The sequence below is a fragment of the Mus caroli genome, chromosome 4 (genome assembly GCF_900094665.2).
Source record: "Mus caroli chromosome 4, CAROLI_EIJ_v1.1, whole genome shotgun sequence".
Lineage (NCBI taxonomy): Eukaryota > Metazoa > Chordata > Mammalia > Rodentia > Muridae > Mus > Mus caroli.
This window is the reverse complement of record NC_034573.1, coordinates 137,751,849-137,775,246: the sequence shown is the minus strand read 5'-3', so window position 1 is coordinate 137,775,246 and position 23,398 is coordinate 137,751,849. Positions and strand designations below refer to the sequence as shown.

Here is a 23,398-nt window from a genome sequence, read left to right as displayed (position 1 = left end):
ATAATCATTGTAAACATTGGTCTGTAATTTTCCTTTGTTGGGGGTGGGTGTGTGTTGTTGAGGTCTCACACAGTCCACACTAGCCTCAAGCTATATGGTCACTAGCTCTATGGCTGAGCATGTCTTGGACTCCTGATCCTGCTATGCCTCCTGAGTGCTGGGATTCCAGCCCGCTCTGACACCTTTCTCCCTTCTCTGACTGAGTCTGGCTGTGCAGCTCAGGCTGGCTTTGGACAATGGAGCTCTTCTACCTCCTGAGTGCTAGGATTTGGGCAGACCCCACCCTACCCCACCCAACCTTGTTTTGACCTATCTGCAAGGCAGAGAATCTATCTTTAACAATGAGTCATACAGAAGAGACAACCTTTCCCACTTAGCATCCTGTAGATGCGTGTTTCCTTCGTGAAAGACCAAACCTCCCTAACTCCCTGATTTCGTCAAGCCCCTCCTCCCCCGCCCTCCCGAACCCTGCCCTAGGGTCTAATCTGTGGGACAGAGATTCCAGGGTCCCTGTTTGAGCTCTCTTCTACGGCTTGGCAGATTTTGTTTAAATGTAGATGTGCTTGGCTCACATCTGGACCAGTAACCCTTGCTCCAGAAACTTTTGACCTGCTTTTACTTTGTCTATGAATGGCACTGAAAAATTTCACTCCATCCACTTAGCCCTCATTCATCCATCCCCACCTCATCCATCCATTCACTCACCCATCTATCCATCTGGCCCCCCATCATCCATCTATCCAGCCAGCCAGCCAGCCAGCCAGCCAGCCAGCCAGCCACTTACCCATCCATCCATCTATACCGCCATCCAACCATCCACTCACTCACACACTTACACACCCACTTATCCATCCATCTGATACCCCACCACCACCACCACACCACATCCATCCCATAATTAACCGCTGCAATTTCCTTGACTACTTTCAGATTTCCTTCCAGGGATCAGAAAGTTGAATTAACTGATTCTCTTTTGGGAGCTGGGGCTAGACTTTTATAGACTTTTATAATATCATCTGCGGTGCAGATGATATTAAGTCTCCTCTTCTAGACATCAAGGCCTCGCCCACTTGGAGAGAGGCGGGGTTGGGAGAGCATGGACGGTCCGGCATCGGGACCCAGGGGGCACAGCGAACCTGCCCCAAGTCTGGAGGACCTAGAAGCCTAAGCAGGAAAACCCTTCCCCGAGGCGGGCGGAGGCGTGCGCGGCACCGCCCCCAGGGCGGGCTCAGTGCGTGGCAGCGCCCGCCGGCCCCGTCGCGAAGTTTCCAGTTCAGCTTCTGTCTCAGTGCCGGCGGGTCGTTCCAGAGACTCAGCTATGCGGTCCCTGCTGCTCCTGGCCCCGTTGGCCTGGCTTCTTCTGGTCCAGGCGAAGGACGACGCCAAGCTAGAGGGTGAGGACGCGGCGGCGGAGCTGTGCCTGGCCGTCTGTCTCGCCGAGGACCGGGGTGTCCGGGAGACCTGGGCTGGGGCGGGGGGGGGGGAAGCTGGGTTGCGGTCATCTGTCCACTTGCCCGCGGGTGACTCCGGTAGATCACTTCCTCTCATGGGGTCGGGATTCCTAGGTTTGTGCTGCGGGCAGAGGAGGGGACAGCCGAAGTACACTCTCCACTTGCGCGCCCCCTACCCTCATTTGGCGCTCAGAGGAGTTCATGATCACAATTCCCATAATAAGTAGCAAGACGATCTGCTGCAGCCTGGCCTCACTAGTTAAGCACCAGTTAAGTACGTTTGCTGGAAGTGTTTTCGTATGTTAACCCCGTTTTCCAGCTTTACAAACTGAGGCTCCAGAGTGGATTGATTTCCCCAAGGGCACACAGCTTGTGGTCATTGGGAATGGCTTCATCTCTGGGTGTGTCTGGTTCCTGAGCTCAGCCATGAGTTCTTGTTATCTTTAGGGTAAGGGGATTTGGAGTGAAGGAGGTAAGCAAGCAGTTGGGAGTGGTTGGTCCCAGGTCGGCTGGACTCCCAGCTAAGCGCCCATTCTGCTTCTCCAAGGGCTACTGGATTCCTAACTGTGTCCCGCTATCCCCAGTGCCCCACTATCCTGTCCAACCAGCCCTTGCTGGACAATACCACCCCCAGTACTGCTGTCTGAGACACACACACACACCCTCTCGGAGGACAGACTGTGGACCACCCAGACAAGCAAAACCAAACCAGGGTATCCTGTTTTCTTCCACCCATGTTGCTGGAGACCTGGGAGTTGGCCTGAACATGGTGGGTGGTAGGAATGTGGAGGGCTCCAGTGGGTGAGCCCTGTTGGTAAGAGCACTTGCCTAGCTCGCATGCAGCCCAGGGTTTGGTCCCCAGTGCTGCATAAACTAAACATGGTTGTGCATGCTTATAACCCCAGTACTCAGGGAGGTTGAAGCAGGGTTATCAGAAGTCCAAGGTCATCCTCAACTACACGAAGGGTTAAAGTCAGTCTAGACTACATGAGACCCTGACCAAAAAGGAAAGAAAGGAAGAAAAAAAAAAAAAAAAAGGAAAGGAAAAGAACCTGGCTTTGAAAACCATGTGCTGGGAACCACAGGTTTTTGCATGCTTGCTCCATCTGTGCTCAGTTATACATAGGGTCACATGCCTTCCACGTTGGTGATGCACAGTTTTTGAGAAGCTTGATATTTTAGACTCCAACACAGGGTGGCAAGACCTCATTTCTAGAGATCACAAGAGATTCCTCAAATAAGACCAGTCCCTGAGTCCCCTTAAAGTCAAGGCTCTGGGCATTTTCTCTCCAAACTCAGAGCAGCTAGGTTTGTTGTTGTTGTTGTTTTGGGGTTTTTTGTTTGTTTGTTTGTTTTGCTAGGGTCTAATCTAGCATCAAAGGAAGATAGATAAGAGACTCTCTGATAAGTCCAGACTACAGAGTTGGTAATGTGTGCAAAGGCCCAGTAGCAGCCATTTTTTTCTCCATTTCACTTTCTCCTGCTTCTGCGGATGCGTGCTCAGATACCCCAGACCATCCCAGTTCCAAGAGCCTCAGCTGCCCTCTAAGAAGCCCAGAGTAGTGGGGTTCGGGGATCAGAGATGCTCCCCAATGCTGAGGACGTGGTCCTTCATCCTGATCCAGCAGCGGCAGGCGAAAGGCGGTCCCTGAGGGTACTCAGCTCCCGCTCTGTGCCAAGAATGGAGGAGCCACCGGCAGACCCTGTGTTCGGCACTTCAGACACTCATTGGGTCTTCACATTAATCTCTGAAAGGGGGCTCCTTTATCCATGGTTCCTATGGTGGAGTTCAGGAAGGCTAAATTCCTTGCTGAGCCAACTGTTCGTAACACTCTGCTCTTCCACCGTGCCTCTTTCATCTCTGCTGACTGGGGTCACAGTTTGTCCATCTGGGGACATCATTACTGGACTTTGGGCAGCATGAGGGGAGGGCTGAGCTTTCAGGTGGCCAGGCCCATGTGTCCCTGGTGGCTGTTGAGGTTGGGTGGGGGTGGGGCGGGGTGGGGTAGGGTGGGGGTGCTATCCTGGTGGAACCCATACCTCCTGTTGATACTTTGTGGGTGGCCCAGAGCTCTGATGGGCTTGATGGTGGACTGGACAGACTACCTGCATGGGGGGGTGGGGTGGCTGGAGAAGCCCCAGTGGTTCTGGATTCTATCTCCAGTCAGCTGTTCTACCATGCTGGGTGCTGTAGTGGATCAGGGGTATGAACGTGGCTGGGTGTGGTGGTGCATGCTCACCTTTGATCCCAGAACTCGGGAGGCAGAGGCAGAGGCAGGTAGATCTCTATGAGTTTGATGCTAGCCTGGTCTACAGAGTGAATTCCTGGACAGCCAAGGCACATTCTGGCCTATGATATTCTTCCTGCCCCCTTTTGGCGTGAGGGCCTCAGAACGGGTGACTGGATTGGTTCTCCTCAGCTTCAGGGAGACTTAACTTTTCAGACAAGAGTTGGTGGCAGCTCTTCCTCTCATGTATGCTGCATCTTTCTTCTCTGGACTCCTAGGGTCAAGTGGGGCGGGTACTCCTCCACAGCTGTTTATAGCATCATCTGCTCCTGCCCAAGCCCCTGAACCTACCCTACTGGATCCTGCCAATTCCTGCTTTGCCTCTGGCACTTGCTACGGGGACAGCTTCCTGTCTAAGCAGTTTGCTAGACCTGGTCTCCTTTGTTCTCTCAGCTCAAACTCCTGATGTTCAGAGGAAGGGGAAGGGGAAGGCCCTCCCTGTCTGCTGCTGGCCTGGCTGGTTTGTTTTTGTTGTTATTGTTTGGTTGGTTGGTTTTGTTTTTGAGTGGGGGGTGTTCTGTTCATTTAGGTAAATGGGAGTCCTGGATTGAGAGGTGCCATACCAGCCACTGAATGGTGGGCCTGTCCCCCAGCTTCCAGGGACAAATATCTGAGTGGGAGTCACAGGGGTCCACATCGAGGAAGGAGAGGGGCACTATCATGCCTGGCTCTGGGATTTTTTGGCAAGGACAGAAGCCATCAGCAAGACTCTTAGCTGAAGAAAAAAATCATACACAAACCATAAAATAAGTTGACCCTCTGGCTGCACAAAGCCATGCATACTGGGCAAGGTGTCCCCCTCACCAGTCAGCCCCTCTGACTTCTCTCACGGTGTGCGAAGTATCTAGCAGCCCCGAAAGGCAGGCACTTCACTGTCCTTACTGCATAGGGGGAAACTGAGTTCCAGGGGCATGCCCTGGGTCACACAGTTTGTAAGAGGTAGTGCTAGGATCTAGGTTGGCAGACCAGCTCCCACCCTCCCTTCTTAGGTATCCAAGCCTCACAGTAGGGTCTAGAGGGGCTATCAGGGGTGGGGGTGGGGCTCCCTCAGACGCTGTCTTGGCAGTTGCTTCTAGCACCGCTCTGTTGCAGAGGTGCAGTCACACTGCAGAGCTGGGAGAGGCCCCTTGTTAAGAAGGTCGTAACAAAGCCAGACACGCTGAGTGTGTCACCTGACATCTCAGCGATTGCGAGTGGAGGTGGGAAGACCGAGAGACAAGTTCCAGGGCAGCGTTGTTACCTGTGGAGCTGGATAGCAGCCTGGGTCATATGAGGACCCTTTTCAAAATGAGAGGGAGGGAGAGGGAGGAAAGATGATACCAGCTACTCTGGCCACAGACATGGACGGATGGGGGGATTTCACATTGGTTTCCACCCCAGGCAGTCTGAACTGGGAGTATGGCATTGGGAAAGTCAGCCATGCAGGTTTTGGGGAGGACCACACAGTATGTCCACCCTCCACGCATGCGTAGAGAGCAAGCGACCTCTGCATTCTGTACTTGCCACCCCCAGACTAATGCCCAGCCCTGGCCAGAGTGATCCTCCCATGGTCAGTGCTCAGGGCATCCTCCCACCCCTCCCCCACGTGAGGCCTGTACCCTCTAAAGCCAGAGACTTCCTTTCACAAGGCAGGGTGCACCCCTATCCCCATTGCTGCCTGGCATGTTTGTCAGTTCCTACACACAGGGACCCCCAAGGGAGGGAATGGGGAGATAAGGGTTACACCTCTGTTTTATCCGTAGCATAGCTTGGCTGTAGTGGTGTGATGAAGGCCACTGTTCATGTCCTCATTTTCCCTCACCACACCCTTCTCTGTCCACAGACAACCTTTTGGTCCTCACTGTGGCCACAAAAGAGACTGAGGGCTTCCGCCGCTTCAAGCGTTCAGCTCAGTTCTTCAACTACAAGATCCAGGTGAGGGCTTCCTGGGTAAGGCAGAGACAGTGTGTGCTGGTGTATATGTGTGTATGTGTATATGTGTGTGGCGTTTCCAGGGGCTAGGGCATCTCCTTCCCAGAGTTAGGGATCTTGGGACAGATCTAGGTACCAAGAGGAGGCTTCCCAGAAGCTGAAGAGCGAGCTTCAGTTAGGATGAAGGGTGGAGTATGAGCAGATCCTAGGAGGTGAATGAGAGGGAAAGTGGAGGCTAGAGAGATGAGCAGTGGTACCTGGATGGCAGTGGGCAGAGGCCTCGCTGGGAAGGCTAGTATAGACGGCAGAACCTGGGAACCAGCATTTCCAGAATTCCCTGGGGCATCTTGCAATGGATGTGGTCTAAACACATCCTCTGGAGTGTGTGCACTGCTTGTCTGCCAGGCATGGGCTTCCTGTCATCTCTGGGCAGTTCATAGGGCCTGCAGGAAGTCAGCCCTCACCTCACCTCGCCTCGCCTCACCTCAGTGACCATTCTGAGTGTTGGGCACAGGGGACAGAGATGTACTCAGCCTCATCATGGCCTGTACAGAGCTGGGTATAAGCCCAGGAGGAGAGGGTATCAGCTGCTATGGTTTGTAATGAAACAGGGTGTTATTTCAGGTATAGCTAGATCCAGGGTCCCAAGCATCAAAGGGCATTATTTTCCATCTCCAGAAACAGGCTCTCTCCAGTGCAGTAACTTGACTCTAGCCCCACAACTCTTTTTTTTTTTTTTTTTTTTTTGGTTTTTCGAGGCAGGGTTTCTCTGTGTAGCCTTGGCTGTCCTGGAACTCACTTTGTAGACCAGGCTGGCCNCTCACTTTGTAGACCAGGCTGGCCTCGAACTCAGAAATCCGCCTGCCTCTGCCTCCCGAGTGCTGGGATTAAAGGCGTGCGCCACCACGCCCGGCTCCCACAACTCTTCAGTTGGCTCTCAGCCAATGATGACAATTTTGCCTTAATTTTAACAACAGACCCAGGGGAGAGTGATAGGTCATGTTTGGAATATATGCTCAAAGCTCTAGCTACGGGAGGGGCTGAGGAAGTGGGATGTATTGATTGTGTATTGTTTGTGGTCACGTGACCACTGCTGGCCTCCATCTAGTATGGCTCCCCTGCGTTGAGTTGAAAGGAAGCAAAGGTGTCCACCGTGCAAACACTACCAAGAGCTGGGGGCCTCTCTCTGCAGTCACTGGGCCTGGGGGAGGACTGGAGTGTGGATGGAGGACCAGCAGCAGCAGGTGGAGGACAGAAGGTTCGGCTGCTGAAGAAGGCACTGGAAAAGCACGCAGACAAGGAAGACCTGGTTATTCTCTTCGTTGACAGGTGGGTGTGCAGGGAATCATGTCCTGGGGTGTGCAGAGTGGTGTTGGGACCTTTCCTGGACATCAGGAGGCTTCCTTGCTAAGATTCTGTAAGGGTCAGGAGACCCCAGGGTGTGTCTCTGTGACGTAGGCCAGTGCTCCCCTTGGTGAGGTGTGAGCTGCCGGAGATGACGGATGAGCTAGTTTTACTATGGCATGGCAATGGGGCAGACTGCAAGGTGTGGTGGTGTGCAGATCTGTCTCTCAGGTGGTGGCTGGTGTAGAATGTGAGGGGGTCCCTGTGTCCTCCTGTGGGTGCTCTAATTGGAGCTGCTTCATCTTCTTCCTGCTTTGGCCACAGTTATGACGTGGTGTTTGCCTCGGGACCCCGGGAACTCTTAAAGAAGTTCCAGCAGGCCAAGAGCCAGGTGGTCTTCTCCGCAGAGGAGCATATCTACCCGGACCGGAGGCTGGAGGCCAAGTATCCCACAGTCCCTGACGGCAAGCGGTTCCTGGGCTCTGGAGGTAAAGGGGTTATGTACAGGGCGAGGGGTCCGGTGCCTGACATCACCATGGGTCATGGGTTTCAAATGCATACCGTCTCAAAGGGGGTTCCTCCTCACGCTGTTGAAGGGCCACCTAGCTGTGCTGGAGAAACTGAGTCACCCCTGACACCTTCACCTTCCACATCACTTCTGCTTTCCAAAGATCTCTAGAGCCCAGTGACTGACTGGTGGGCTACGTGAGACCTTGTTTCGAAAGACTGGACTAATGAAATTGCCCAGGGGGCATAGCCTCTTGCCATTGAGCCTGACAGTCTGCATTTGATCCTCGGAAGCCACGTGGTGGAAGGGGAGAAGTAACTCCTGCCAAGTTGTCCTCTGACCTACAACCCCCCATACACACTCACTCACTCACTCACTCACTCACACTTGCAAACACACACTCATAAACACGCACTCACCCATACACCCAGATGTACACTCACTCTCATATACACTCACCCTCACACACACAAACATACCCCCCGCACTCGTACATACACGCACCCCACCACCACTCCCACACATACACACACTCACCCCACACTCACCCATACACACACTCATACACGCTCACAAAAATGTGTACAGAAAATTAAAAGCAAAAAAAAAAAACATGGTTGGGGGGTTGGGGTGTATGGCTGAGTTAGCAGAGTGCTTGCCTGCGTGCACCAAGCCTGGGTCCCATGGGCAGCACTACATAGGCGGGATGGTACCACACCTGCCATCCCAGAATTGGAGACATGGTGGCAGGAGTTCATAAGGTCATTCTTGCCTAACTGGTAAGGGTGAAGCCAGCCAGAGCTTTGTGAGACCCTTTCTCAAAAACAATTAAAAACCTCTGTGTCTGCCTTTTCATGCCTACACCCACACTACCTCCTAGGCTTCATTCTCTTCTGGTGCTGAGCCTGGCCCTCAGCCCTTTTCAGTCCTTGCAGAGAGTAGAACCCACAGGTCTCACCCTGCCTCAGCAGGGAGAGCTAGTCTCACTATCTCAGAGAGCTAACACGGTTGCCATGGCCTCTGTGTGTGTGTGTGTGTGTGTGTGTGTGTGTGTGTGTGTGTGTGTGTGTTTCCCTCCCTGCTGGTGCATCCCCTCACTTCTTCCAGGAGCGCCTCTGGAGCTTTCTCTACTTGTCAGGACAGACTCAGACCCTGGAGTGCTGTGTGGCATTTTTTCAGCCTCTCCCCTTCTCTGATGCAAGTTGCTCAGATGATTATATAAAGGGGATCCAAGGCTCCTTCCAAATCTGCCTCCTAGGGGCCTAGCACTAAGCGGGTTCCATTGGTCTTGGGAATGCTCATCTGGTGGCCTTAGCTAACTTGCATCCCACCTGCCCCTAGTCAGAAGGGGCTGGGCTTCTGAGTACGGCAGTGAGAGGGAACGGAGGAAGCCAGCTCAGAGAGGCAGTGAGAGGGAATGGAGGAAGCCAGCTCAGAGACTGGAAGCTAAGCGTCTGTCTGTCTGTCTCTGTCCCCACTCCCTCTCCAGGCTTCATTGGTTATGCCCCCAGCCTCAGCAAACTGGTGGCCGAGTGGGAAGGCCAGGACAGTGACAGCGACCAGCTCTTTTATACCAAGATCTTCTTGGACCCGGAGAAGAGGGTGAGAGGTGGTGGGTGGGCCAGGGAGAGGGGTCTGGAGGATCCTGATCCTGGATCCGGCTGGCCATGCAGCCTCTGGAATCTGAGCCAGTGGGTTGGTGTCACAGTCATTGGACTGCTGTAACAAACTGCCATAGACTCGGGGGCTTTTAAATACCATGGTCACTGCTCACTGTTCTAGAGTAATGAGTGCGCTGTGTTTGGGTTAAAGCAAAGCCTGTGGCATGGCTCAGTGGTAATGAGTGTGCTGTGTTTGGGTTAAAGCCTGTGGCGTGGCTCAGTGGGTAAAGGTACGCACAACAAGCTTACATCCGTGCAGGCAAAACACTCATACATATAAAAAGAAACAAAAACTTAAAAAGCCAGGCATGTGAGAGACTGAGACTGGAGGATCATGAATTTGAGTCATCCCAAACCATCCTTCAAATTCTAAGATCCTGTCTCCAAAATCAGAGATTTTTTTCAACGATTTATTTTATGTATGTAAGTACACAGTTGCTCTCTCAGGACACACCAGAAGAGGGCATCAGATTCCATTACAGATGGTTGTAAGCCACCATGTGGTTGCTGGGAATTGAACTCAGGACCTCTAGAAGAACAGTCAGTGTGCTTAACTGCTAAGCCATATCTCCAGGCACAGAATCAGAACTTAAAGAATTAAGGGATGAAAAACAATACTGTTAGCGTTTCTCACAGGAATGGTGTGAGGATCCGATTCCTATATGTACATAGAAACCTGGGACTGGAGACTGACACATAGTAACGTTATGCCTCAGCATGGGGCTAGCATCCTTATGGTTGAGCAGGCTGCTTTCTTAGGTTCCTGCCAGTCTTGAGACATCCCGGTTCTCTGTGAATAGAGCTAGAATGTGGCAGGCTGAGCTAGTGTGTGTGGGGGGGCAGGCTCCCCATGCAGGGTGTGCTGGGGACCTGGTCTTGGCTGGAGCCTGTCCCTGCTGCAGCCTGTGCCCTCCTTCTTGCAGGAGCAAATCAATATCAGCCTGGACCATCGCTGCCGAATCTTCCAGAACCTGGATGGAGCCTTGGGTGAGCAGTAGCACTGAGAGTGGGTGGGGCCGGAAAGGAAAAAGGGACATGGGGTCTTAAAGGGGAGGATTGGGGCCAGAGAGGAGAAGAGCATCCGGGATCTCAGAGGGGAGGAGGGGTGGAACCTGAGTGGGGAGGGAAGCCGAGTTGTGGGAGGCTTGAGGAGTGGCTGGAAGGAGTTGAAGGTTTTCAGAAAGAAAACCAAGTGACTCCTCCTTGGTCATTGTGCTAAGCTGTTGTCAGCCTCCTGCCCGGGTCCCCAGAGACCCTCCAGATGTTTTGGGGACAAAGTTATGTCTCTCTGAAGGTGGGAGAAGGGCAGCTGTTCACTTAGGAGGAGGCAGTGATACTCAAGGCAGGCCCCTGGCCCTCGGCTGCGTCCTGCTTGTCATATCATTACAAATTACCCCTTCTCCTTGCGCCCAAAGCCGGTGGTGACTTTGCTACAGGTCTTCCTGATTGACCACATGTCATACACACCTCGCTCAGTGCTGACCCTTGTGTCTGCACCTGGGATGTTCTAGTCTTTGCTGCCCCTCCCCCTCCCACTTCCGGCTCTAATGAGTCACCACACTAAGGACTAGGGTCACTGTGGCCTCTGTGTTCCTTCCCTTCTGTTTGTTGTGTCAAGTACTTGCTGGCCACACTCACCCCCCCCCCCCCCGCCTCCGAAAGAAGGGATTTCAGGGCTGGGAAGGCAGCTCAGTTACCAAGCCTTGAAGACTTGCGTTTAAGACCCATGGACTGATTTTGGCAAGGTGTTCTCTTACCCCCACATCTATATCCATAGCCACTAAATAAATAAATGTAATGTCAATTTTAATTTTTGCGACGGAGTTTCTCTATGTAGCCCTTGTCTTGGAACTCGTTCTGTAGGCCAAACAGGCCTTGAACTCAGATGTCTGCCTGCCTCTGCCTATTAGGATTAAAGGCATGCCTGACTGAATATAATTTTTCAAGAAGCATGGCTGGAGAGACAGCTCAGTGGTTAGGAAGTCTTCCAGAAGATTCGAGTTTGGTTCCCAGCACCTGTGTCAGGCAGCTCATGGCCGCCTGTAACTCCAGCTCCAGGGGACCTGATGCCTCTGGCCAACTTGGGCACCTGCATTTATGTTCACAGAAAGACAGACAGACAGACACACACACACACACACTGAAAAAAAGAACAAACCCAAATCTTTAAAAACAAAACGAAGGAAGTTGCAGATGGGGAAACTGAGGCTCAGAGGGGTGCAGCGACTTTGGCAGGGCCAAAGCCTGTGAGCCCCCAGCCTTGGCCCCTCTGCCACTGTGCTTTCTGATCCCCAGATGAAGTTGTGCTCAAGTTTGAAATGGGCCATGTGAGAGCACGAAATCTGGCCTATGACACCCTCCCAGTGGTCGTCCATGGCAATGGGCCCACCAAGGTATGGAGGGGCCCGGCCTTGGGGGAGTGTGGGAGGAAGCCAGAGTCCTAGTCCCTCTACTGTGACTGCACCCTGGGAGGGAGGGAGTGACGCTGTTTGGGGTCCTCTGATACTAGCTTGGCCTGGTGTCCTGTTTCTCTATTGTGGTGGGCAGGACCACAGAACCCACAAAAAAAAAGGCTGCTGTCCCACCTAGGCTCCGAGGAAGATTCCAGAATCACCTTGTGCTGTCCTGATATGGCAGTCATTTATTCACCGCGTGAACATGGATCAGATGTCTGCCCCAGACACCCGTCTGCCACAGACAGAGAGTGCTCTGCTCATGGCTTAGTGGAAGGGGCTGGAGGCAGACAGTGGTCCCAGAGGACTGGTCTGTGGCGCATAGCATGTTTGCCAGTCACCAGCTTTAGAATCCCGTGGATAGGAGAGGAAGAGAGCCAGGGGCACAAAAAAGCAGATCTGTGGCTGGGGGTGTAACTCACGGGTAAGACTGTTCGCCTAGTGTGCCTCAGGAATTTAAAGTCCTTGGCTACATGGTGAGTTCAAAGGCCAGCCTGGACTTGGTTTCACCCAGCTCTGCTGCCTGGACTCCTGTGAGGAGTCCAGTATCTAGGCATCCGGGTTTTTATAAGCTCTCAGCTCCCTCTTTACAGCTAGGATGCCCTTCTGCATGACACAGGGTTCCTCCCGAGACAGCCCAGGCAGGGAGAAGGAATTTGCCGTTTTGGCAGTGGGATGTGGGGCCCTCTTGGCTCCTCTTCAACCTTGCACCTGACTCCCAACAGCTGCAGCTGAACTACCTGGGCAACTACATTCCTCGATTCTGGACCTTTGAGACGGGCTGCACCGTGTGTGACGAGGGCCTACGAAGCCTCAAGGGCATTGGGGTGAGGCCCGGCGTGAGCTGAGGGGGGCAGTTGAGGGCAGTGCCATGAGATAGGGGAGAGGAGGAGGTGATCTTGAGTAGAATGGTGCTTTGGGGAGAGGTGAAGAGGTGTTTGTCTGTCTGTGGGTCACCTAAGCCCAGCTTTCCTCCTGATGTCCAAGTCTGCTTTCTTCTCCTTAGCCCTTTGTGCCCCTATAGCCTCTTCCTATGCTGTGAGCCCTTGCTTGCTGTTATGTATGGCCCAGCTTGACCACACCAGCCAGGATCTGGTGTCATGCTATCCATTGGCCTTGGTATGACCCTGGGACCTCCTGTACGTTTCCTAAACAGGCCTCGCCGTGTGTTCTGTCAGCCCCACGCCTACATGGCCTGCTTTCCTCTGTGACTCAGGCATCTAGCCTCCTGAGGGCATGCACCTCTACCTCAGTTTTCCTGGGGCTTGGTAGCAGGCAGTGCCTAGACCCTGCTTGACTCTTGTGTTGTCCCTCCCTCTGCAGGATGAAGCTCTCCCCACTGTCCTGGTCGGTGTGTTCATTGAGCAGCCCACACCATTTCTATCCTTGTTTTTTCTGCGGCTGCTGCGCCTACGATATCCTCAGAAACAGATGCGACTCTTCATTCACAACCAGGTGAGTGGGAGCTATCCTGGGGGGCTCTGCTCGAGGGCCCAGCCCTGTGAGCTGGCCTAAGACCTCTGAGGATCTCAGTGAGTCTGGGCCGAGTGGAAGTGGGTAGCGGGCTGTGTCCCTAAATCACTGGGCTGACGAGGTCAGGCGGACTGGGCTTGTAGCCTGGCAATATAGCTTTTCTTGGTTGTGTGACCTGGGGCATCAACCTTAAACTCTCTCCTTCTTTCTTCTCCTTTGTTAAATTGAGGTCAGAACTGTGGTAACCACATAGAATTGCTGCAGTCATTAGAAACAGGTTACCCTGTGAAGTGCACAGAAGAGTAAGGGGGTCAGAAGGAGCTGGCTAGCTACTGAGAAGGCTGAGATGTGAGGTTTGTAAGTTCAAAGCTAGCCCTGGGCTACATAGTGAGCTTAGCCCTCTCCCATTAAAAAAAAAAAGAAAAGAAAAGGGTAGGTAACATAGCTATAGTATACTTGCCTAGTGTGTGGGTTCTAAATATTTTGACTTTTAAAATTATGTGTAAAAGGGGCTGGTGAGATGGCTCAGTGGGTAAGAGTACCCGACTGCTCTTCCGAAGGTCAGGAGTTCAAATCCCAGCAACCACATGGTGGCTCACAACCATCCTTAACGAGATCTGACTCCCTCTTCTGGAGTGTCTGAAGACAGCGACAGTGTACTTACATATAATAAATAAATAAATAAATAAATAAATAGTCTTTTAAAAAATAATTAAAAAAAATTATGTGTAAAAAAAAAATTATGTGTGTGTGCGTGAACGCGTGAGAGAGGTGCCCGTGGAGGCCAGATAAGGGTGCTAGACTCCTGAAGCTGGAGTTGTAAGTAGTTGGGAACCATTTGACGTGGGTGCTGAGGATCAAGCACGGGTCTTCTGCGGGAGCAGCAAGCACACATTTATTTATTTATTTACTTATTTATTTATTTATTTATTTATTTATTTATTTATTTATTCTGAGACAGGGTTTTTCAGTGTAGCCCTGGCTGTCTAGGAACTTGCTCTGTAGACCAGGCTGGCCTCGAACTCAGAGATCCACCTGCCTCTGCCTCCTGAGTGCTGGGACTAAAGGTGTGCACCACTGCTCCCAGCTCAGCAAGTACTCTTAATGGATGAATAGTCAAGTCTCTCCAGTCCCGAGCCCCTAGGTTATACCCATAATAGTAAGGGGATCGGGGAAGGCTGCCATTCATTCACAGGAAGCATGTAATGGGTAACCTTGAGTCTTAGTCACCTGTTTGTTGCTGTGACAAAACACCATGACCAAGGCAACTTAGGAGATAAATCATAAATGGATTGGGCTTATGATTCCAGAAGGTTAGAGTCCGCGGTAGTGGAACAAAAGCCTGGAAGAGCCGAGAGTGTACATGTAGAGCCGTGAGCAGCAGGGCAGTGTGAGAGAGTTGTAGGGGGGGCAGAAAGCCTCTAAAATCTCAATGCCTGCCCCTGCCCCTGAGACACACCTCCTCCAACAGGGCCACGCCTCCTAATCCTTCCCAAACGGTTCCACCAACCGGGGACCAGCTATTCAAACACATGAGCCTATGGGGGCCGAGCTCTTTCAAGCCAGGGCACCTTGACTTTTGTCACTTTTTGTTTGCTGCCTCCTTTGTACTTCTGGGTTTGCTTTGATGACAGTCAAGTTGGGTTGCCGTTGCTTTAGCAGCTTCAAGTCCTGAGCCCTGAGCTCTGTAGAGAGCAGGCCTGGTGGCTCAGCACTCTTCTGGCTGGGTAAAGCCTTGTCTCTCCTCTGCTTTGATGTGTCTTTGACTGGCCACATTTTATATAGTCTATGGGGCCCTTTGTCCTCTCTGAGGTCCGCTCAGATGCCTTGTCTGTGTCTCCCCTGTATATCTTCCAGTTGTAGCAAGATGCCTGATACCAGGGACCCACAGTCTCCCACGCAGCTTGGCTCCCTGCCTGACTTCCAATGTACATCAAGCCCCTACAGACAGAAAGGCAGTGGGACACGCAACCCAGGATGGCATGTGTAGATGATGATGTCATACCACAGTGTCAATAGGTTGGGCACCCCTACTTAGATTTAGGACTAAAAATCCTGTTCTCTCCATGTCCCCAGGATAGGGGCCCCAGGTACAGACTGTCATATATGCGTGCAGATCCCCTGATACACTGGTTAACATGACACCCCAGAGATCATCAGAGTTTCTGGATGTGGGGTCTTTGGGAGGAGGGACTGTCCTGATGATGGAGCTGTGAAGAGGCCAGTGGGGCAGGGCCTGGGCGGGGTAGATGAGCATGAAAGGATCGCCAGAGAAGGGCACTCTGACAGAGATGCAGATGGCAGGAGTGTGTCAGAGACAGCATTCTCTGGCTAGTGATGGGGGTGCCGTGTCTCCATCTGCCGCTTGCCTCCTCACCACCCCAGGAACGGCACCACAAACTTCAGGTCGAGCAGTTCCTGGCGGAGCACGGCAGTGAGTACCAATCTGTGAAGCTAGTGGGTCCTGAGGTGCGCATGGCCAACGCAGACGCCAGGAACATGGGCGCGTGAGTCACTCATGGGTTCTCTCCATTCGTGGTGGTGGGCAGATGGGCCATGGCGTTGGGAGCAGCAGGCTGGGAATTCACAAGGCTCTGTGGGGCTCCAACATAGTCCTGACCCTGTCTGGGTTTCAGGGCTCTCCTCTGTGAATGAGGAGGTAGCCTCTGTCAGGACAACGTGGGGGCCCCCAGACAGTGTCATGTGGGTTCAGGAAGCAAATTGGAGAAAGAGGAAAGGCTGGAGGGTCAGAAGTAAATCAGGAGTGACAGAGAAACAGTCTCTCATCGTTCGTTTTATTATTAGACCTACAGTGACTCAGTAAACGTGTTTACCTCCTGAGCCCGACCACATGGCAATCAGAGGATAGCCCCGATTTCATAACGTTGTCCTCTGACCTTCATAAGTATGCTGTGGTGAACTCACACGCTAATAATAATTAAAAAATAAATGAAACCGAACAGAGATGAAGACACAAGAATCCATTGGTGTAGGTTTAGGGACGTAGCTCAGTTGGTAGGGTGATTGCCTAGCGTCTGTGGTGACACTGTTTGATCCTCAGCACCACATAAACTGGCCATGGTAGTACATACCTGAACTCTCAGGCAGGAGGGTCAGGAGTCAAAGGTCATCCTCACTTCTAAAGCTGGCTTAAGGCCAGTTGGAGCTCCGTGCTGTTTCAAAAAAAAAGAAAGAAAGAAAGAAAGAAACTTCCTCTGTCTCAGTCTGGGGCCGGCAGACTTCCTTTGAACATCCTGTAAAGTGCCGGATGGTAACCAGCTCTGCCGGCCAGCTTGGTGGACTTCCTCACCCTTGTTGAGCTGTCTGCCTGTGTAGCGTAAAGATGGCCACCGATGTGTAATGAATGAGTAAGATTGTGTTCCAGAAAGATTTTATTTAGAGACACGGAAATTTGACTTCCTCACAGGAAGGGGTAATTTTATTTTGATTTTTTTTTCCCTCCTCTCCTCGTCATTTAGGAACAGAAAACCATTCTGGGTGGAACGAACTTGGCAATGGGAAGCCTCAGACCAAGGACCATTGCTTTCTGAGCCCTGGACTAGTTGAACAAAAGGGAGCTTTTAAGGATGCTTTTTGGCATTTTGAGGCAGGGTCTCATGTAGCCCAGTCTGGCCTTGAAGTCACTGTAGAGCCAAGGCTGCCCTTAAACTTCAGGTTCTCCTGCCCCGAGTGCTGTTATTTACGGGTGTGCGCTATCATACCCAGCGACATGCTTTTTTTTTTTAAATGTGGGGTTCTAGAAATAAGCCCAGAACCTCACACATACCAAGGAAGTGCTCTGCCGCTGCTGGGGACCCCGCTTTCCATTGCTGCTAGTTGCTCAATTGCTCTCAAGACAGGCACCCACCGTTGAGCCCCATCTGGTGGGCTGTTGCTTCCTCCAGATGAAGCCGTTGTCATTTCCAAGTCTTTAATCTGAGAGCTCAGATGCCTGTCAGAGTTGGGAGGGGGACCTTTGAGGTCCCAGCCTGATCCTGAGTTCCCGTGAGTCCTACGGCCCTTTTCCCAGTACACCATAAAGCCAAGCTATGCGGACAGATGTGGCATCTTCTGAGGGAGATCTGGGACCAACGTCTTCCTGCCTCTCCCCTTCCCTTTTTTTCCTCTCACAGAGACCTGTGCCGTCAGGACCAAACTTGCACCTACTACTTCAGTGTGGATGCTGATGTGGCTCTGACAGAGCCGAACAGCCTAAGGCTCCTGATTGAACAAAACAAGTAAGACCGTGGGTGGCCTCCTGAGCAAAGCGTGCTCAGGCTGGGAGAGGCCCCTTGACTTTCTACTCCTTGGGGCTCCCAGACTGACAACTTCAAAGGTTGATAGAATGGCACCTTCCTGGGTCTGTCCTCAGTACAGGGGGGATGGGGCAGGCCTCCCCTACCCCAGAGATCCCGGTATGCAAATCACTGGTTGCTGGGCTCCTCCCCTTCCCCATCCTTAGTCTGGTCTGCCTGTGCCCCCTACTCAGGAATGTCATTGCGCCACTCATGACCCGCCACGGGAGGCTCTGGTCCAACTTCTGGGGGGGTCTGAGTGCAGATGGGTACTACGCCCGCTCGGAGGACTACGTGGACATTGTGCAGGGCCGTCGTGTGTGAGTATCCAGTGCTTTCATCTCTTCTGGGTTTGTGGTGCCCCTCCCCTGCATGACTGCTCTGGGTGAGCTGAACCTCAAGCAAAGAGGACTAGAGTCAGACACACAGAAGGATTCCTGAAAGTTGTCGTGGGCTCCCATGCCCAGGGTGGGAGGGGGAGATCAGCACTGTTGAGTTTAGGATTTAACTCAGTAGTAGCACGTTTGCAAGGCCCCCGTGTTCGGTCCCCAGCACCGAAACAAAAGAAAAAAAGTCCGATTAGGTCTGGCAAGATGGCTGGCTCAGTGAGTAAGGGCACCTTTTGCCAAACGTGACAATGTGAGTTTGGTCTCCGAGCCCCACACGGTGGGAGGAGGGAACCAGTTCCCAAAAGTTGTCCTCTGAGCTCCACCCATGTCTTGTAGCTTATACGTGCACAGCCACATGTATGTACACAAAATAAAAACATATAAAAAGCAGATTGGCACCCCCAAATGAATACTCCCCAAACACTGACTCAGGTTCAATAGACTCCACTCTTGATTCTCCTGCCTCAGTCTCTCAGGTTCTGACATTACATATGTCTGCCAGCACACTGAGTTTATTTATAATTTGATACAGCCTTTTCTTCCAAGCTCTGGCCCTCAGCGAGACTGTGACCCTGTCATCTCCTTCCTCTCCCTCAGTGGCGTCTGGAACGTGCCTTACATCTCAAACATCTACCTGATCAAGGGCAGTGCCCTGCGGGCTGAGCTGCAGAACGTAGACCTTTTCCACTACAGCAAGCTGGATTCTGACATGAGTTTCTGCGCCAATGTCCGACAGCAGGTCAGTAGGGCTTGGGGGCGGGGTGGGGCATGTACTTGTGCCAGGAGTGGTCCTCCAGCCTTGACCTGCACACTGGGCCATCTTGTCGGTGTAGGAAGGGGCTTCTGAGGGCTCTGGGGTGAGGCTGGTCCTCCTGTCTTAGTCTCCCAGGTTCTGGGATTACAGATGTGTGCCACCACACCCAGATTATTTATTATTTTGATAGAGCCTAAAGAAAATCGAACTTCCCGCCTCAATGTAATCTGGTAGTTATGTCCAAGAGACAATTATGTACATGTCTTCATGTCTCACCGCATATCTTTTTTTTTTTTTTGGTTTTTCGAGACAGGGTTTCTCTGGGTAGCCCTGGCTGTTCTGGAACTCACTCTGTAGACCAGGCTGGCCTCGAACTCAGAAATCTTCCTGCCTCTGCCTCCTGAGTGCTGGGATTAAAGGCGTGAGCCACCACGCCCAGCTTTTGTTTTTGTTTTGTGTGTGTGTCTGTCTGTCTGTGTGTGAGAGAGTGTGTGTGTATGTCCGTCTGTCTGTCTATATCTGTGTGTATGTATGTGAGAGTGTGTGTGTGAGAGAGAGTGTATATGTATGTATGTCTGACTGTATGTGTGTGTGTGTGTGAGAGAGTGTGTGTATGTCTGTCTGTCTGTGTCTGTGTGTGTGAGAGACTGTGTGTGTCTGTGTCTGTGTGTATGAATGAGAGTGTGTGTATGTGTGTCTGTCTGTGAGTGTGTGTATGTGTCTGTGTGTCTGTCTGTGTGTGTGTGTGAGAGAGTGTGTGTGTATGTGTCTGTCTGTGTGTGTGTTAGAGAGAGTATGTGTATGTGTGTCTGTCTGTCTGTGTGTGTCTGTGTGTGTGAGAGCGTGTGTATTTGTCTGTCTGTCTGTCTCTGTGTGTGTGTGTCTGTCTGTCCGTGTCTGTGTGTGAGTCAGAGAGGGGGCGGCGTGGTGCACATATCCCATGGCGTGCAGGTAGAGGTGAGGGAACTTCATGGAGCTGGTTTTCGCCTTTTGCCTTGACACGGGTCCCAAGGATCCCACTTGGGTTTGTCAGGCTTTTATCCTCGTCAGTCCTGGCACATTGCTTTGATGTAATGGCTTGGTTAGGTTTTCCCCCTGTGATCAGCATGTCAGGATCACAGCCCTTAGGAGCATTCTTGCCCTATAGGCTTGAGGCTCTGGGCTCAATCCCCAGCGTGGCAAACAAGAAAAGGAGGAAGGGGGAGAGAAACCTTTTCTCTTCTCTTCAGTCCTCCAGGAAGCCTTCTCTGATTGCATCCCTGGGGTGGGGATGTGGCGGGTGCTGGGAGCACATACTGTACTCACAGGTCTTTAATCTGGTTGAATCTGGCTGTGGGCACTGCATGCCCCACCCCTCACCCTCTGGGGTGTGCAGGGTGAGGAAGCTTTTCTGTCCATCAACTCTATAGGAGGTGTTCATGTTCCTGACCAACCGGCACACCTTTGGCCACCTGCTGTCCCTGGATAACTACCAGACCACCCACCTACATAATGATCTCTGGGAGGTGTTCAGCAACCCTGAGGTAAGACTTGACTGGTTGGACGAGGGCTGGAACTCAGAGAGACTCCAGTTGGCAGATCTTGTCAACTGGAGACTGCATGACCTGTTCTCCACGAGTCCCCACTCACCTCCAGGGCTTTATTCTAGTATAGAGGGACACATTGCCACCTAGTGGAGCAGGGAGATATGACTTAATTGAGCCCTTTGGTCATCCTTATTTTGGTTCTAAGATGGGTCTTCCCTGGCTTGACTTACTCCTGAGGGTGTAGCCTTGATCAGAGGAAGCAGCAGTTGTGACAGTGTGTGACAGTACACACAAATGATGGGGTGTGTAGCTGACATGGGCACCTGTACATGCCTATACACAGACACAGAAACACACCTGTACCCATAAGTGCAGATGTGAGATCCTGTGTATCCCGGCAGCACTCCCACACCCAGCAGGCACGTGTAGTTTGCCTCTGACGAGGCCATACCTGCTCATATTTCGAGGAGCCTGAAAGCTGGAGTCGCTTTAGGAGCCACCAGTGCTGTTATACTTGAGGTGACCACAGCTGACCCAGGGCAGGCCTGGGAACCCATTCTGTGTCGTGTTCTCTACAGGACTGGAAAGAAAAGTACATCCATGAGAATTACACCAAGGCCCTAGAGGGGAAGCTGGTGGAGACGGTAGGGGGTTCATAGCCCACACATGCTGCTGTGGGAGTACATGAGGGTGGAGATTCAATGTGTGTGTGTATTGTGCAGCGGGGGAGCCGTCTGTCTGTCTGTCTGTCTGCATGTCTGTCTGTCTGCCTGCCTGTCTGTCTTCCTGTCTGTCTGCTCTGACAGTGCCTGGGTGGATGGGCCTCTCTCCCAGCAGCGCTTTCCAGCTGAGGTCCGTAGATACTTTGAAACCACCCACAATGGGCCCTCCCACCCTTGATTACTTTGAGAAAATGCCTTACAGCTGCATATCATGGAGGCATTTCCTCAAGGGAGTCTCCTTTCTCTGTGATAACTCCAGCTTGTGTCAAGTTGACACATAAAACCAGCCAATACAGATGGAATGGAGGCAGGATTGTCCCCAAACAGAGCCTCCGAGGCAAGAGTGAGGGATGGGGCTCTCTCTTTCTCACTCACACCAGTAGTCTCTGCAAGGTGCACACACTCCCCAGGCTGATACTGGTAGCAGCGGCTGTAACCTTGGCTGGAAAGTCTGTCTGATCTCGGTCTTTCTTCAGCCTCTCAATCAATCTAACACTGAGCCCTTACTCCTCTGGGTCACTCAGAGTGTTCCCCGAGGATCAAGGAGTGGGCTGGGGGGGAGACTCATGAGGAGCCCCGCAGGGGTTCCCACGTGTTTAGGGGGACATGGTGCTGTCACTCTGGACTCCGATGATGGACTCTTCACTCGTCCCAGCCTTGTCCGGATGTCTACTGGTTCCCCATCTTCACGGAGGCGGCCTGTGATGAGCTGGTGGAGGAGATGGAACACTATGGCCAGTGGTCTCTGGGTGATAATAAGGTAATGCCTCAGACGCCTGGGAGGCTGCAGGAGACTGCCCTTCTCGGTTCTTCTCCTGGTTACCTAGCCAGTCTGTCCAGGACTCTTTACTTTCAGAGTGCAGACAGGCAAGAGCACACGGCTTAGAAACAGGGTGTGGGGCTGGAGAGATGGCTCAGCGGTTAAGAGCACTGACTGCTCTTCTGAAGGGCCTGAGTTCAAATCCCAGCAACCACATGGTGGCTCACAACCATCTGTAAAGGGATCAGATGCCCTCTTGTGTGTCTAAAGACAGCTACAGTGTACTTACATATCATAAAATCTTTAAAAAAAAAGAGAGAGAGCCAGAGGGAAGGAGGGAGGGAGGAAGGGAGGGAGGGAGGGAGGGAGGGAGGGGGTGTGGAGGTTCCCAAGCAGACATTGCTGGTTGTGTGGCTTTGAACTTAAAGTGAGGTTCAAAGTTTTTAATTTCCTGGCTTGTTTGTTGAATACTTCAGCTTCTTGCCTTGGGCAAGCATTTGAAAATGGAATGAAATGAGCCAATGAGATACAAAGGGTATTGGGTACCAGGTCCACGTTCATCAGACAACTGATGCAAGTGGCATGGTGAAGGTTGTCCTAATTCTATGCTTACACATGACTTGGGAACTTTCGGCATTGCCCTTAAAAGATGCATGCGTTCCTAGATCTCTGTGCTTCCAGCTGACTGAGCTCTGACCTTACAGCCAGACTAACTGAGTGGGTTACCTGCCCAACTTGTTTATTTCTGGGAGGATCTCTGCTTTAGTGACAGGGACAGTCGTGGACCTCAGAGCCTCAGTGAATGGTAGCTCCTGTATCTATTGCCATTTCTAAGGGACTTAAAATGACTCTATGGCAGAACACCTGCTGAGTGTCCCAAGACTCTAAGCTCAGTTCTCAGCACCAAAGACAAAACCCCCCAAAAGCACCCGTGCATTGTCTCCCAGTTTCTGACGGTCAGGATCCAGGCATGCCTTACCTGGCTCCTCTGCTCAGGATCTCACGAAGCTACAGTTTGGGGGTCTGCTGGAGCTATTCTTTGTCTAAGGATTGAGGACCCATTATCAGCTCATGATGTTGTTGCTGGAGCAAGTCTGTTCCCTGAAGCTGGAGGACAGAGCCATGACCTGCCTGCTCACCTGATAGATCCGACCACCGGGGATAACCTCTCTGTTGATTAACCCAAAGCCAGTGGATTAGGACTTTAATGATGTCTGCAGTGCCCCTCCTCTTTGTCACATCATGTCCTATCTGTACCAAAGTCAAGGGGAAGGAAGGGGTCAGAGCCTGGGTCTGAGGGCATGGGATTCTGGGTGCCATCATAGATTCTCTCTCTGTGGCCACTTCCAGGACAACAGGATCCAGGGTGGCTACGAAAACGTGCCCACTATCGACATCCACATGAACCAGATCACCTTCGAGCGGGAGTGGCACAAGTTCCTGGTGGAGTACATCGCCCCCATGACAGAGAAGCTGTACCCTGGCTACTACACTAGGGTGGGTCTGCCTGGAGGCAGCGGGATGGGGTTGGGGGGCACAGTTCCAGCTTGAGGGAGAGGCTACATGTTTTGAGGTATACCCATGGATCTGGCATGCTGTCCTAGGCTCTGACTGTGCCTCTTGTGAATCTTTCCTTTGTCTGTCTGTCTGTTCTGGGAATTGTACATAGGGCCTTGCATGTCTAGACAGTCATTTTACCAGAGTTAACATTTCTAGCTCTCTTGATCTTGTTGCTTTTTTGGGGGGGGAGGGGGTTTCAAGACAGGGTTTCTCAAGCCGGGCGTGGTGGCGCATGCCTTTAATCCCAGCACTCGGGAGGCAGAGGCAGGTGGATTTCTGAGTTCGAGGCCAGCCTGGTCTACA

The 23,398-nt window shown here is 52.2% G+C and overlaps 1 protein-coding gene across 1 annotated transcript in view; it reads left to right on the top strand.

The window, feature by feature from the left end:
• The first annotated feature begins 1,225 nt into the window (after positions 1-1,225).
• Plod1 (procollagen-lysine,2-oxoglutarate 5-dioxygenase 1) overlaps positions 1,226-23,398 on the top strand; it is a 27,707-nt gene continuing 5,534 nt past the window's right edge. Inside the window, exons 1-17 of the mRNA XM_021159893.2 lie at positions 1,226-1,394; positions 5,562-5,653; positions 6,843-6,979; positions 7,319-7,482; positions 8,992-9,104; positions 10,087-10,150; positions 11,459-11,556; positions 12,342-12,443; positions 12,940-13,071; positions 15,475-15,596; positions 17,223-17,327; positions 17,579-17,704; positions 18,371-18,512; positions 19,937-20,050; positions 20,632-20,697; positions 21,431-21,535; positions 22,886-23,032. Of these exons, the coding sequence (XP_021015552.1) occupies positions 1,319-1,394; positions 5,562-5,653; positions 6,843-6,979; positions 7,319-7,482; positions 8,992-9,104; positions 10,087-10,150; positions 11,459-11,556; positions 12,342-12,443; positions 12,940-13,071; positions 15,475-15,596; positions 17,223-17,327; positions 17,579-17,704; positions 18,371-18,512; positions 19,937-20,050; positions 20,632-20,697; positions 21,431-21,535; positions 22,886-23,032 (1,905 nt within the window). The 5' untranslated portion in view covers positions 1,226-1,318. The remainder of the gene's footprint in view (positions 1,395-5,561; positions 5,654-6,842; positions 6,980-7,318; positions 7,483-8,991; positions 9,105-10,086; positions 10,151-11,458; positions 11,557-12,341; positions 12,444-12,939; positions 13,072-15,474; positions 15,597-17,222; positions 17,328-17,578; positions 17,705-18,370; positions 18,513-19,936; positions 20,051-20,631; positions 20,698-21,430; positions 21,536-22,885; positions 23,033-23,398) is intronic.